Here is a 13,138-nt window from a genome sequence, read left to right as displayed (position 1 = left end):
ATGGGAGGAGGATGCTCTACAGGCTGAGTAGACGGCCCCAGGACCTCCTCTGCATGCTCCCTGCCTGACCTGAAGAGGACCCAGGAGAGGGCTCGCCTCCCGGGGCTCACAGTTGGATGCACAGTCCTCCAGCTGGGCATGGACCCTTTTCTGGATGTGACTTTTGGGGTAAGGACCAGCATGCAGGGTGAGGGAGATTGTCTCAAGGACATGTGCTGGGGACAGCGCCTGAGAGATAGCAGCAAACCGATGTGGCTCCTGGGTCCGGCTTCCTTCAGTGCAAGCTCTGACAAGGAGTCCCAGCCTTCATTTTGGTGCCACCCATCAGGAGGGATGATGGCACGATGAGCTGGGCGGGTGGGGAGCATTAATCCTTCTTCAGCCACTTCCCAGGCCATGTGGACAGCTAGGACAGCAAGGACTTCTGGCTCTGCACCAAGAGCTCGCTGTAGTGTACCCACACTCTGAACCTTTTTTTCTTGGATTAAAAGTTGGCATTCATCTCTCCAAGACACTTTCAAACCCAGTTCCACTTCCTTCTCACCTCTCCCAACTCCTCCTCTGATCTCGCTGGCCATTCCCACACCCCTCCCCTGTTCTCCCACAGGACCCTGAGCTGATGGTGCTGCTCTGCAAAGCAAGCGGGCTGTGAAGTCATGGGTCCACAGGGTGACTCTGCACTGGCCATGCTGGTCAGGGTGGGAATCAGACCCAACCAAATGAGGATCATGGCCTCTAATCCCTCCAGGGGGATGCAGGTGTGGCAGGTGCTTGCAGGGACTATGGAGCATTTCCAAGGGTGCTAGTTGTGTCCAGGTGTGCCTCTAGATCCTGGCCCTGGTATTTCACAGAGGGTGACACAGAGGGCTCTCCAGTCTCCCTTTCCTGTGCCAGCTGGCTCCTCACTGCCTCTCCTGGGATTGCAGAGGCCTCCTTTGCCCACAGATACCTGGGTTTAGCACTTTACCTTTAGGTGACTCCACCTTGGAGGACCTCTCCCTTTGTGAGGCTCCCCTCACTGCCCACCCCAGGCACACACTATCCCAGGAGATCCCCTGTGCTCTCCTGGCAGCTCCAGATTCCCCTCCAGAAGAACAGACATCTGACACTGGGCCTTAACATGTGGCACAGCTCTGCAAATACAAAATTTGTGACCATTCATCGCCTCCATTGTCACTGGACACCGATGGGGGAGTCCTAAACCCAGCCCTTGGTCTCTAAGAGATTATGAGCTTTTTGATCCTGAACCCTTGGAGAACCCCATTGTTACAAGACAACCCTGAGAAGCTCAGAAAGAATGTTTGAAGCAGGTAGATTTGGATAATTTCTATCTTAGATAGAATTTGCTTAGCATGAGTAGCCGCACACTTGCTTAGCATAAGTAGCTAAATTTGCTGAAGCCTTAGGCCGTGCTCCTAGTTCGTTAAGAAAAGGCCTCAGAGCTGGTGCAGGCTGGAAAGATAAGGGAGTTACAAGCAGTCTGCATTCCTGTGCCCCACTCTCCAGAAGGGAGGATGCCAAGGCTGAGAAATAAGGCCTGTTTGGACGCCAGGACCTTGGGAAGTAAAAAGCTTCCTCTCACTGTTAAAACAGTGATGATTAAGGGGTCTGGATTATGTCTTCTTCCTCAGGGCCTTGGAAGATAACACCTACTGACCCAGCTGGGGCAGTGTTAATTAATTGATCAGGACCTTGAGAAGTAGGGGTGGGACCCAGGGAAATGTGAAGAAATCATTAACCAATCAGTGTGAAAGAGGAAGGAAGTCACAAATATGGCAATAAGAGGAAGGAAGTCACAAATATGGCAAATTTGATTGTATAAATGCTACCTGAAAAGTTGGGGGGGTGTGCTTGATTTGTGGGAGACCACCGAGCACCCAGGCTTGCGCAACTCTGAAATAAATAAATAAATGTCTCTCCTGAGTGTGTAATTATTGGCTCATTGCACACCGGGCAACGAATCCGCTTTTCGGACAACACCATCAGCAGCAGCAGCCCCTTTGGGCATGATTTCCTTGGGCCTATTCTTGACACCAGCTTTGGAAGAAGAGCCAGCTTTCAAGCACTGCACCAGGAAGAACCTACTTTATTGCAGAGATACTGTGAGGGAGTCAGCTCTGGCCCACTGTTGGACACAATTTTATATGGGCACCAGGTGAGACAGAGCAGTCTCAGTAGAGGTGGAATGAACCCAAGCATTTGTGCACCAACAGGATAACAAATACTACTAATAATAGTAACAATAGTCATAATGAAAATAAAGTGAATAAACAATGTTCAGTCCTGGTATTCGATACAGTGGGAGTCATTTGTGCAGAGCAATGGCAATGTTACCACTGCTGCAAAATGTCCATGAAATCAATTTCCTCAGGGCATCCTTGAGCTCCTTGTTCCTCATGCTGTAGATGAGGAGGTTCACTGCTGGAGGCACCACCGAGTACAGAACAGCCACCACCAGATCCAGAGCTGGGGAGGAGAGGGAGGGGGGCTTCAGGTAGGCAAACATGACAGTGCTGACACTCACAAAGACCATGACCAGGTGCGGGAGGCACATGGAAAAGGCTTTGTGCCGGCCCTCAGCACAGCGGTGAAGATCTGCACGTAGGACACCACAATGAAAACAAAACAACCAAAGAGTAAACAGGCACTAAGTACAAGAACCCCAACTTCCCTGAGGTAGGAGTCTGAGCAGGAGAGCTTGAGGATTTGGGGGATTTCACAGAAGAACTGCTCCACGACATTGCCCTGGCAGAGTGGTATTGAAAATGTGTTAGCAGTGTGCAGGAGAGCATTGAGAAAACCACTGGCCCAGGCAGCTGCTGCCATTTTGACACAGGCTCTGCTGTCCATGAGGGTGCTGTAGTGCAGCGGTCTGCAGATGGCAACATAGCGGTCATAGGCCATGACTGTGAGAAGAAAATACTCTGCTGTTATCAGGAAGACAAAAAGAAAGACCTGGGCAGCACACCCTAAGTAGGAAATGGCCCTGGTATTCCACAGGATGTTGGCCATGGATTTGGGGACAGTGGTGGAGATGGAGCCAACGTCGAGGAGGGAGAGGCTGAGAAGGAAGAAGTACATGGGGGTGTGGAGGGCCCTGCTTAGGAACAGGGGCCCAGCTGCAGGCGTGACTTTATTTGTCCTGTGTACTCCTTTCTCCTGGGAAATGTTCACTGAGGTAGACTAAAATAATCACCTATGGTCTTCTTCTGAACACTGAAGAGACACAGATTCTAGCATGGCAATTTGTCTCATCAGAGGATGGCTATCTACAAGAGGTGGAAATGTCCCACTCTGGAAGCTCCTATTCCCATCTCTTAATTAGGCAGGACACCTAGACGAGGACAAGAAAGGAGTTCATTTTCCCACGGTTCAGGTACTGTTCAGATGAATCAATCCGGGCATCTCATGCCAGGTTAGAAGTCCCAGGGATGGAGTGGGATTCAGATCCCTCCTGTGAACTCCACAAACACCTGGTGACACTTGAAGAGACAGAGGTGGTCCAGGACATGTGCCAGTGTCTGCTTGTTCTGATGGAGCAGCTGTGAGAACCGCACGCTTCCAGAACATTAGGTGGGGGCCAGGTGGGGAATTTCTTTGGCCATGTGAAATGACACTAGAGGACTACTATGAGTAGAGCACCACTCACTAGGAAGCTGAGACACATGCAGCTCTCTACATTGCAAACCACTGATATAATTCAGTGCAGACACTTGATTGAATGACATAAAAACAGACCTGCAGAGCCATGTCAGGTACCTGGGGTGTCCAGAAAAAACACATATTTCTAGCAGATAACAGCATGGGATCTCAAGGAAAAGCATGCCTTTTTGGAGTGGTTGCTGGGCAAAAACCTCAGGCCACCTCAGGTTTCCTACCTGTGTCCAAAAAACTAAATCTTACCACTGCCTTTAGGCAAAGTCTCTACATCCAACCATGCTGCATAAATGGGTGACACACCACACCAAGGTCTCCGCTGTATGCCTACATTCTCAGGCCCTGCTAGTTCTCCTCCCCCTAAACGTCTTCTCACCATGAGATGATATGAACAGGGACTGTGCTACTGATGTCCACAGGGTGTCTGGTTTGCAGGCTGTCCAGGCCTAGGGACTTTCTCAGTGGCACCTTGTCTTTCCTGGAAGTTGCTTCACCTCTGTCACAGGCCTCAAGGTGCTGCAGAGTCAGCTCGGGCAGCAAACTGCTCTCCTGCAGGGCTGCATGGCCCAGCTCTGTTTCTCCCTGGTCTTGGGTACTGTACTGCTGGTTTGCTCTCTTAGTGGGAACCTCATTTCACCATTACATCTGCTATCTATGCCAGGATGTCTCTGCTCTGAATCAAAGCCTTTGCATACATGAGGTGCTTGGTAACAGGTTTCCCCACGCCAAATCCTGGGGCCTTGAGAAAATTGGGGATTTGGCAAACAATAGCCTCATAAAGGTCATGGAGATCAGAAGAGGTGCCTGAGGACTGGAAGAAAGCCATTGTCACTCCAGTCTTCAAAAAAGGCAAGAAGGAGGACCCAGGGAACTACAGACCAGTCAGCCTCACCACCATCACTGGAAAGGTGATGGAGCAGCTCCTCCTGGATGCCATCTCCAAGCATGTGAAGGATAAGAAGGTGATCAGTAGTAGTCAGGATGGATTCACCAAGGGGAAATCACATTTAACCAACCAACACCAGGGTCTCCTCCTGTCCCTGCACTCTCAAACTCTTCTAGTTCTCCTCCACTGGAACCTCTTCTCACCTCCAGATGATATGAACAGGGACTGTGCTAATGGTGCTCACCAAGTGGTTGGATCAAAGGCTCTCCAGGCCCAGGGACTTTCTCAGTGGCACCTTGTCCTTCCTGAAGATCAGTTCACCTCTGTCACAGGCCCCAAGGTGCTGCAGAGTCAGCTCTGACAGCAAAGCCCACACTCCCATTTCTGCACATCCCAGCTCTGTTTCTCCCTGGCTTCAGGTACTACAGGGTTTGCTCTCTTAGTGTGAACCTCGTTTCACCATTACTTTGCCACCTGCTGCCTATACCACCATGTCACTGCTATGAAGTGGGACCATGGCATACATGGTGTCCTTGGCTCTTGGTAACAGGTTTCATTATGACAAATTTGTGCTCTGTGCCACAGCTGAGGCTCTGCAGCCCAAATATGCACAAGCGCATGCAGCCTGGGGCACAGACAGAAGCAGATGGAGATGCACAAGCTGTCACAGAATTGTCATGTTGTAGGAACAACTGAGATGTTGTGGGACCACTCATGTGACCCAAGTGCTATGCTTGTAGGATGCAAGCTGTTCAGAAGAAACTGCCAAGGAAGATGGGGGTGCCAAGGAAGGGGGTGCCCTTTGTGTGAAGGGGCAGCTCAGATGTATGGAGCTCTTCCGTGGGATGGACAAAGGGCTGGGTGAGAGTCGTAGGGGAACATCAGAGTAAGTTCCACATTCTGATGGGAGTTACAGACCACATGATCAGCATGAGGAGGTCGATGCAGTCTCCTTTAAGCAACCTGAGGAAGTCTGTGCATCACAGGCCCACGTTCTTAATGGGAGACACTGATCTCCCTGCCATTCACTGGAAGGGCAAAGAGCAGAATGCAAGGAGTCCAGGAGGTTTCTGGAGGGTGTCAGGAACAACTTCTTAGCACAGCTGCCAGATGGGCCAAAAAGGGTGATGCTTTCCTTGATCTGGAAATTGCAAACAAAGAGATACTGAGCAGGGATGGGATAGTCAGTGTCAGCCTTGCTTACAGTGGCCATGAAAAGTGGAGTGCCAGATCCTGAAGGGAGTGAGGAAGGACAGCAGCAGAGTACAGACCCTGGACATTAGAGGAGCAGACCTGGGCCTCTCCAGGGGACTGATGGTGGGTCCCATGGGAGGCATATCTGAACGGCCCAGGAGCTCCAGAAAGCCAGCAGGCCTTTAAGGACAGCACCCGCCAAGCACAAGTATGGTTCCTACTGATACTCAGCAAAACTAGCAAATGTCTCAGAGAAACAGCTTGGCTAAAGAGGAACTTGCACCTGAGCTGCAGGGCAATAAGGCAGCATATGGGAAGGGGAAGGAAGGAGAGGCTGCACCTGAGGAATTCAAATATATTGTCCAGCAATGTTGGCATGGTGTTAGGGAAGACAAAGTTCCCTTAGGATTCCCACTTGCAGAAGACATCAAGGGCATGGAGGTGAGCTGCTGCTGCTTCAGTAAGAATAAAAGAATAAAAAGGAAAATGTGGGCTTCCCTGCTGAATGGGGCAGGGAATCTAGTGACAGCAGACACAGACAGGTCTGAGGAACTCAACACCTTGTTAGCTTCAGTTTTCACGAGAAAGGTCTCCCAGGCTGTTTTGCCTTGAGTCAGGACTCCAGAGGAGAAAAGCAACCAACAGCGGATGAGGGTTAGTGAGGGATTCCTTGTGAGAACTCCAACTACACCAGTCAGTGGGGATGGATGGGCTGCATACGAGGATGCTGTGAGAGCTGACTGCTGTCACTGCAAGGCCACTCGCTACCATCTTTGCAAGGTTGTGGAGATGGGGCAAGCTCACAACGACTGGAGAAAGGCAAATGTAATATCCATCTTCAAAAAAGGCCACAAGGGCAACCTGGGCAGCTGCAGGCAGTTCAGCCTCACTTTGGCGAGGAGTGTGTCATGGAGCGAATCCTCTCAGATCACATTTCTAGGCATATGAAGGAAGAGAAGGTGATAGGGAATAGTCAGCATGGATTTACCCAGGAGGAAGACTGGAAAGCAATGGAAAGTGCATGTGTCCAGTTCGTCTGATGCAAAGATGCCTTTAGAAATGATCAATCTAATCAAGACATGTGAAAGTATTTGAGAAATTATTGCAACTATATCCACAGCGTAATAGACATAGCAGTGGTCAAACAAGTTCAGGGGCAGATCAATATTTCTTCTCCTGAGATTCATAGCCTGCCTGAAAATTTCCACTATTGTATCAGGGGAAAAGTGGACATTAAAATTAGTCAATGATTTTAGCTGATGAAAGTGTGTTCATATTTTTGAAATGTTGAAAAACTCTTCTTCACCTTTTCAGGCAGAGCTCAGGCATCTAACCCCAAGCATCCAGGGACACTTGGAGAGGGCCCGGCGTATCTGAGGTATCTGCCTGGGCCTAGCAACTGTCAGAGCTGACCTGTGGGAGACCAGAACTCTTCAGAGCTGCAAAGGGGACCCAAGCACCTACAACAGCACCAGCCGTTGGTGACCCTGTGATTGCATCCCTCCCCAATTCTGGAAATCAATTTCCTTTTCAAAAAAAGAAGAAAAAAAAGAAAGGACCAGTATATTAAAAAAAAAGACAACAAAGCAAAGAAAGACAAGAAGAGCACAAAAAAATTAAAAGCTGGGAAGTGTAACGAAACATTTCTTCACTTTAGATCGTTTTCTTAATTTCACTGTGGTTTCATTTGTATTGACATTTTTTAAAAGATCTTTGTTATTACCAGGCCTGCAGCATTAGAAATGTATTTCTGTGTCTTGCACAGAGCCCAGAGGCCCAAAACCACTCGCAGCCCAGGGCTGTCCACGCCTCTCCTCACTCTCTGCACAGAACTAGTCACACCCAGCAGAGATAGCAGTGACCACACAACCCACATCCTAGCCCTGTGCCTGTTGCTGGCCTATCAGGTACTCAGGCAGACAGGACCTCACAGCCACCTACCCCAGACAGCAGTCAAGTGCTGGCCTGTCAGCTTCACCCACTGAATTCACCTCACAGCCACTTTCCCACCCATGTGTCTGCTCACGGTCCATCACCTGCAGAGGCAGACGTGACCTCACAGGCACCTTCATGGCTCTGGGCCTCCTACTCTCCTAAGAGCTTCTGAGACAGAATTAATCTCATGCAAATGTTCCCAGCTATCAGCTTCCTGGTGGCCTATCAGCTGACCAGATACAACTGACCTCATAATCACCTACGAAGCCAATGGACCTGCTGCTGCTCTTTCACCTTCCCTTAGGGAAATCACCTCAGCATGCTCTTGACTTCCATCCAGTCAGGCAGAAATGACCCCACAATCACCACCTGAGCCATGCGCCTGCTGCTGCCCTTTCAGAGGCTGAGAGAGAAGTGATCTCACAGTCACCATCTGAGCCACCCAACTGTTCCTGGCCTATCAGCTATGGAGTTCTAAATGACCTCACAAGCAACATCCTAGCCCTGTGATGCTTGCTGGCCTATCAGGTCCTCAGACAGAAGTGACCTTGCAAACAATTGCCCCAAGCATTAGCCAAGGGCTGGCCTATCAGCTGCTCAGATAGAGGTGACCTTACAATCATCTACCAAGCCCACAGGGCTGCTGCTGCTGGCCTTTACTCTCCTCTGATGGACAAGGTTTGAGTTCCTGCTTGTGGGGTCACTTCTGCCTCAGCTTCTGATAGGCTACCAGCTACCAGCAGGCTCATGGCTGGGGCCTGTGCATGTGAGGTCACTCCTGCCTTAGTAGCTGATAGAGAAGCAGCAGGCACATAGCTTGGACACCGATGGTGAGGTTCCTTGTATCTGACCAGCTGAACATAGGCGTTGAGTTAACATCCTGGCAGGAGATCCTGGCAAGATGTTAAAGAATGTGGGACTGGGGCTATCTAGAAGTAGCCACTTAGCACAACTTCTATAAAACTTGCTTAGCGTGAGGAGCGAAATTTGCTGCAGCCTTAGGCTGCACTCAGAGAACATGAGGAACTTTCACCTAGTTCAGTAAAAGAGGCCCCAGAGCTGGTACAAGCTGGGAAGACAAGGGAGTTACAAGCAGTCTGTGTTCCTGTGTCTCACACTCCCAAAGGGAGGATGTCAAGGCTTTGAAATAAGGCCTGTGCAGGACATCAGGACCTTGAGAAACAAAGCCTGCTCTCACTGCTGGGGCAACATTAATTATTGTGGTCTAGAATTACCTCCTCCTTGTCAGGACCTTGAGAGACAACGATGGGACCCAATAAGGAATGGGCAGACCCCAGACCTGGCTATTACTATTGGTCCGAACTACCGCGTGAGGGGTGGAGAACTTAGATCGCAAAGTTATAGCTGCCCAGGGGTTTCTCTGTTTGGGTCCCTCTCCAGAGGCACCCAGCTCGAGCTGTCATTTACTGCTGTACCACTTACAGTAAATGAGATTGTGATGCTCCACGTCTGAGACTCTGCTTTGGGAAACCTAGGGTCGGAGGCCATCTTTAACACTGCCCCTCACCTGCTGGCAGTGCAGCCCGTGGGAAAGGCAGAGCCTGTCTCTGTGCCCGGGGTCTTTCCATTCATGGAGTTGCAGAGGACTTTTGGTGGGATCAGACCCCTGGAGGTCTCCAGTCCAACCTCCCACGCACAGCAGGGCTGCTTAGAGCCCTACGCTCTTGTCTGTGATCTCTGAACTGCACCTGACCCCGGTTACCATCCCCAAACCTGCTCCGCTCCTCTTCTCCAGGCACTGCGGGACGGCACCTCTCGTTGGTGGGTCACTGCCCTGCCTGCCTTGCCGGCACCCTCGGCTCCCAGCTCCCCTTCCCACACGCAGCAGCCCAGCTCTTGCTGCTCCCAGCACTCCAGTGCTCTGTAGCAGGAACCCATTCACAAGTGGTGCTTAGACACTCAAGCTGTGATACAGAAACACCTGCTTTCATAACTACACATTAAAAAGCACACCCCAAGTGGCTGCTCTCACTTTTTCATCTAGCTAAGAGTGCACGTGCAGCATCACCCGGTTAGAGGGTCCAAATCCAAAGCACTCCTTACTCCTTTAAGTGGGCTGTCAGACAAGAGTTGCTGCTGTGCCTATATGGCCAATGTTTTTTACTTACAACCTCCTCTGGGATCTGCTCAGGTCCCAGCTTCCCTTGCCAAAGCTTTCTTGACCACAGTCAGACACAGGTCTCAGGCAGAGATGGGGAGTTGGGTCAGCAGGATGGGGACAGGGTCAGGTCAGCAACCAAGAGGTGCAGGGCCGGGCACAGGCATGTCCACAGCACAGCCCAGGCACAGCCCAAGGACAAGGGGAGCAGCTCCCTGGCAAGGGCATGAGGCCCCACAATGAGGCCAGTCACACTCTGTCTCCCCTGCTCTTGTGCCCAGCAGATCCCCCTCCCTGTCTGCCTGCAGCCCCTCCATGCCCACCCCACTGCCCAGCACAGCACCAGAGCCCTGGCCCTGCAGCCCCTCCAGCAGCTCCTGCTGCCCCAGGGACAGAGCCGCGTGTCCTGAGCTGGTGCACAGAGAAACCTGTTTCTCCTTCTTGTTTCCTCTCTCTGAATGCTGCCCTGCTTTCCTCCTGGGACATCCCTGCTCCCCAGAGAGCCTTTCCCCAGGTCACTGTGTCTGTGCTGGCCTGGCTGTTCCTGTATCCCTGCCCTGTGCTCCCCACAGGGCCCCAGGCTGGTGGTGCTGCTCTGCAGAGCGAGTGGCTGTGGGGCCACAGGGTGACTCCTGACTCAGCTCAGGCCATGCTGGTCATGGCGGGAATCAGACCCAGTGGGACAGGGATCACCACCACTGATACTGCTGATGCGTGTCTGTGCTCATGGATGGTGCTCAGAGTGACCCCAGGGCATTTGCAATGGCAGGAGATGTGTTTGGGTGGGCACTAGCTCCAGCCTGTGGTGTTTCACTGAGGGTGCAGGAATCACTCTCCAGTGCCCCTTCCCTGGGCCTCCTGGGTCCCCCCTGCCTCTCCTGCAATTGCAGAGCCCTCCTTTCCCCATGCATACCAGGTTTCAGTGCTTTACTTTCTGGTTACTCCACCATGGACCATCCCTCATTTTGTGAGGCTCCATTCACTGCCCTCCCCCAGGTACATGCTGACCTTGGAGATCCCCTGAGCTCTCCTGGGGCTTCAGATTCCCCTCCATAAGGATGGGCATCTGTCATCAGCACTGTCACCTGTGGGACAGCCCCAGGCAGGCAATTCAGAGACCATTCTCCATCTCCACTGGTCACTGGTCATTGAGAAATGAGCCACGAATCCAGTCCTCAGTCCCTAAGAAACCACAGTGGGACTCTGAGCTCATCCTCTGCAGCCCACGGAGAACACAGGCGGAACAGCAGGCCCTTTTGTGGTTCAGTCCCTTGGGTGTGTTTTTAACTCCATCTTCTGAAGAGAAGCCAGACTTCAGGCACGTCTCTGAGGAGATCCCCTTTTATTTTAAAGGCGCCCATTACCTGCTCTGCCTGTACTCATAGGAATGCACGTGGGAACAAAACCCTACTGCCACGAGGTTCGGAGAACTCTTGGACCATATACACCCACTAGAGTACAGCAGGGCAGTGTGGAAATGAGAACCACTCTGAAAAAGAAAGTCCTGCTGCTGTTGGTGGACATGTCACCAGGAAGGCTGCAGCCCTCACACAAAGGCTGCAGCAAGGAAATGTCTGCTTTGGCAGTGGGAGGATGGTCCTAAGGAGCAGAGCGCCTGTCCCCACAGGCTCCATTGAGATCTTCCTCCCCTCCACTCCCACTCCTCTGTGAGCACTGGAGCGCTGTAGAGGAAAGGGACAAGTCCATGGGGACAGCCAGCTGCTACCCTTGCTGAAGAGGGTTGTGAGATCACAGCCTGGCTGCGGCTAGGGGAACAGAGCTTGCGTAATGGTCATGGGACCCATGGTGTCACCCCATCTTTACTTGTCTGAGCCTCAGTGTGTCCCCCTTAGCTCCCTTGGTGTCAGCGCTGAAAGTAACACTGCAAATGGAAATGCTTCTCATTGCACTGAGGGCATACGAGGGAGCTCAGACTAGCAGGCTCTGAGGTTCCCCCATCTCTGCTGATGGAGGGGGAAGCCTGGCTTCCTGCTTCAACACAGTCTCTGGGTCAGATTCAAAGGAGAGATTCCAGAGAGAAGGAGCATGAACAAGAACATTTTTTTCCTTTACAAGAATGTAACAGAAAAAAAGTAAGAAAGAAATAAATGAACGACAAATCTCCTTGATGCCAAATACCCTGGGACAGTTATTGGTGCTGGCATTGAACCAGTTTCCTCAGTGCATCCTTGAGCTCCTTGTTCCTCATGCTGTAGATGAGGGGGTTCACTGCTGGAGGCACCACCGAGTACAGAACAGCCACCACCAGATCCAGAGATGGGGAGGAGAGGGAGGGGGGCTTCAGGTAGGCAACCAATACAGTGCTGATGAACAGGGAGACCACGGCCAGGTGCGGGAGGCACATGGAAAAGGCTTTGTGCCGGCCCTGCTCAGAGGGGATCCTCAGCACAGCAGTGAAGATCTGCACGTAGGACAGCACAATGAAAATGAAACACCCAGAGGCTAAACAGATACTAACCACAGTAACCCCAAGTTCCCTGAGGTAGGAGTCTGAGCAGGAGAGCTTGAGGATCTGGGGGATTTCACAGAAGAACTGTTCCACAGCATTGCCTTGGCAGAGTGGTATTGAAAATGTGTTAGCAGTGTGCAGGAGAGCGTTGAGAAAACCACTGGCCCAGGCAGCTGCTGCCATTTTGACACAAGCTCTGCTGCCCATGAAGGACCCATAGTGCAGGGGTTTGCAGATGGCAATGTAGCGGTCATAGGCCATGACTGTGAGAAGAGAGCACTCTGCTGACAATAAGAAGACAAGCAGAAATACCTGAGCAGCACATCCCAAGTAGGAAATGGCCCTGGTATCCCACAGGGAATTGGCCATGGATTTGGGGACAGTGGTGGAGATGGAGCCAAGGTCGAGGAGGGAGAGGTTGAGGAGGAAGAAGTACATAGGGGTGTGGAGGTGGTGCTCACAGACTATGACTGTGATGATGAGGCTGTTGCCCAGGAGGGCAGCCAGGTAGATGCCCAGGAAGAGTGAGAAGTGCAAGAGCTGCAGCTTCCTCATGTCCACAAATGCCAAGAGGAGGAACTCATTCAGGGAGCTGCTGTTGGACATTTGCAGGGGACTGTCTGAGGCAGAAGAGATGTTGACAATTTAGGACAGACTTCTGTGAACAAAATTTTCTCATTTACCCCTGCAAACACATGCATTTCATTTCTGCCCATCTCAGTAAGACCATCACTGAGCTCCATGGCTTGAGCTCTGCTTTGTGCTAGCTGGGTTTGCTGTGAGGACATAGAGATCCTCAGCATTGCAGCTGCACTCAGAGAGAGCAGCTGTGATTACTGGGAGGCCAAAAAAATCACTCTGGCTTTAGTGTAGAGTG

General features: G+C 51.5%; 2 protein-coding genes across 2 annotated transcripts; both read right to left on the bottom strand.

Moving 5' to 3' along the window:
- Positions 1–2,520: 2,520 nt before the first annotated feature.
- Positions 2,521–3,081, bottom strand: LOC135326336 (olfactory receptor 14C36-like). Its single transcript, XM_064504217.1, has one exon. It carries the CDS (start codon positions 3,079–3,081, stop codon positions 2,521–2,523), a length of 561 nt encoding a protein of 186 aa, XP_064360287.1.
- Positions 3,082–11,940: 8,859 nt separating this feature from the next.
- Positions 11,941–12,867, bottom strand: LOC112995591 (olfactory receptor 14C36-like). Its single transcript, XM_026120634.2, has one exon. It carries the CDS (start codon positions 12,865–12,867, stop codon positions 11,941–11,943), a length of 927 nt encoding a protein of 308 aa, XP_025976419.2.
- Between the last annotated feature and the right edge of the window lie 271 nt (positions 12,868–13,138).

This window comes from Dromaius novaehollandiae, unplaced genomic scaffold (assembly GCF_036370855.1).
Source record: "Dromaius novaehollandiae isolate bDroNov1 unplaced genomic scaffold, bDroNov1.hap1 HAP1_SCAFFOLD_27, whole genome shotgun sequence".
Lineage (NCBI taxonomy): Eukaryota > Metazoa > Chordata > Aves > Casuariiformes > Dromaiidae > Dromaius > Dromaius novaehollandiae.
This window is presented reverse-complemented; position numbering and strand designations above follow the sequence as displayed.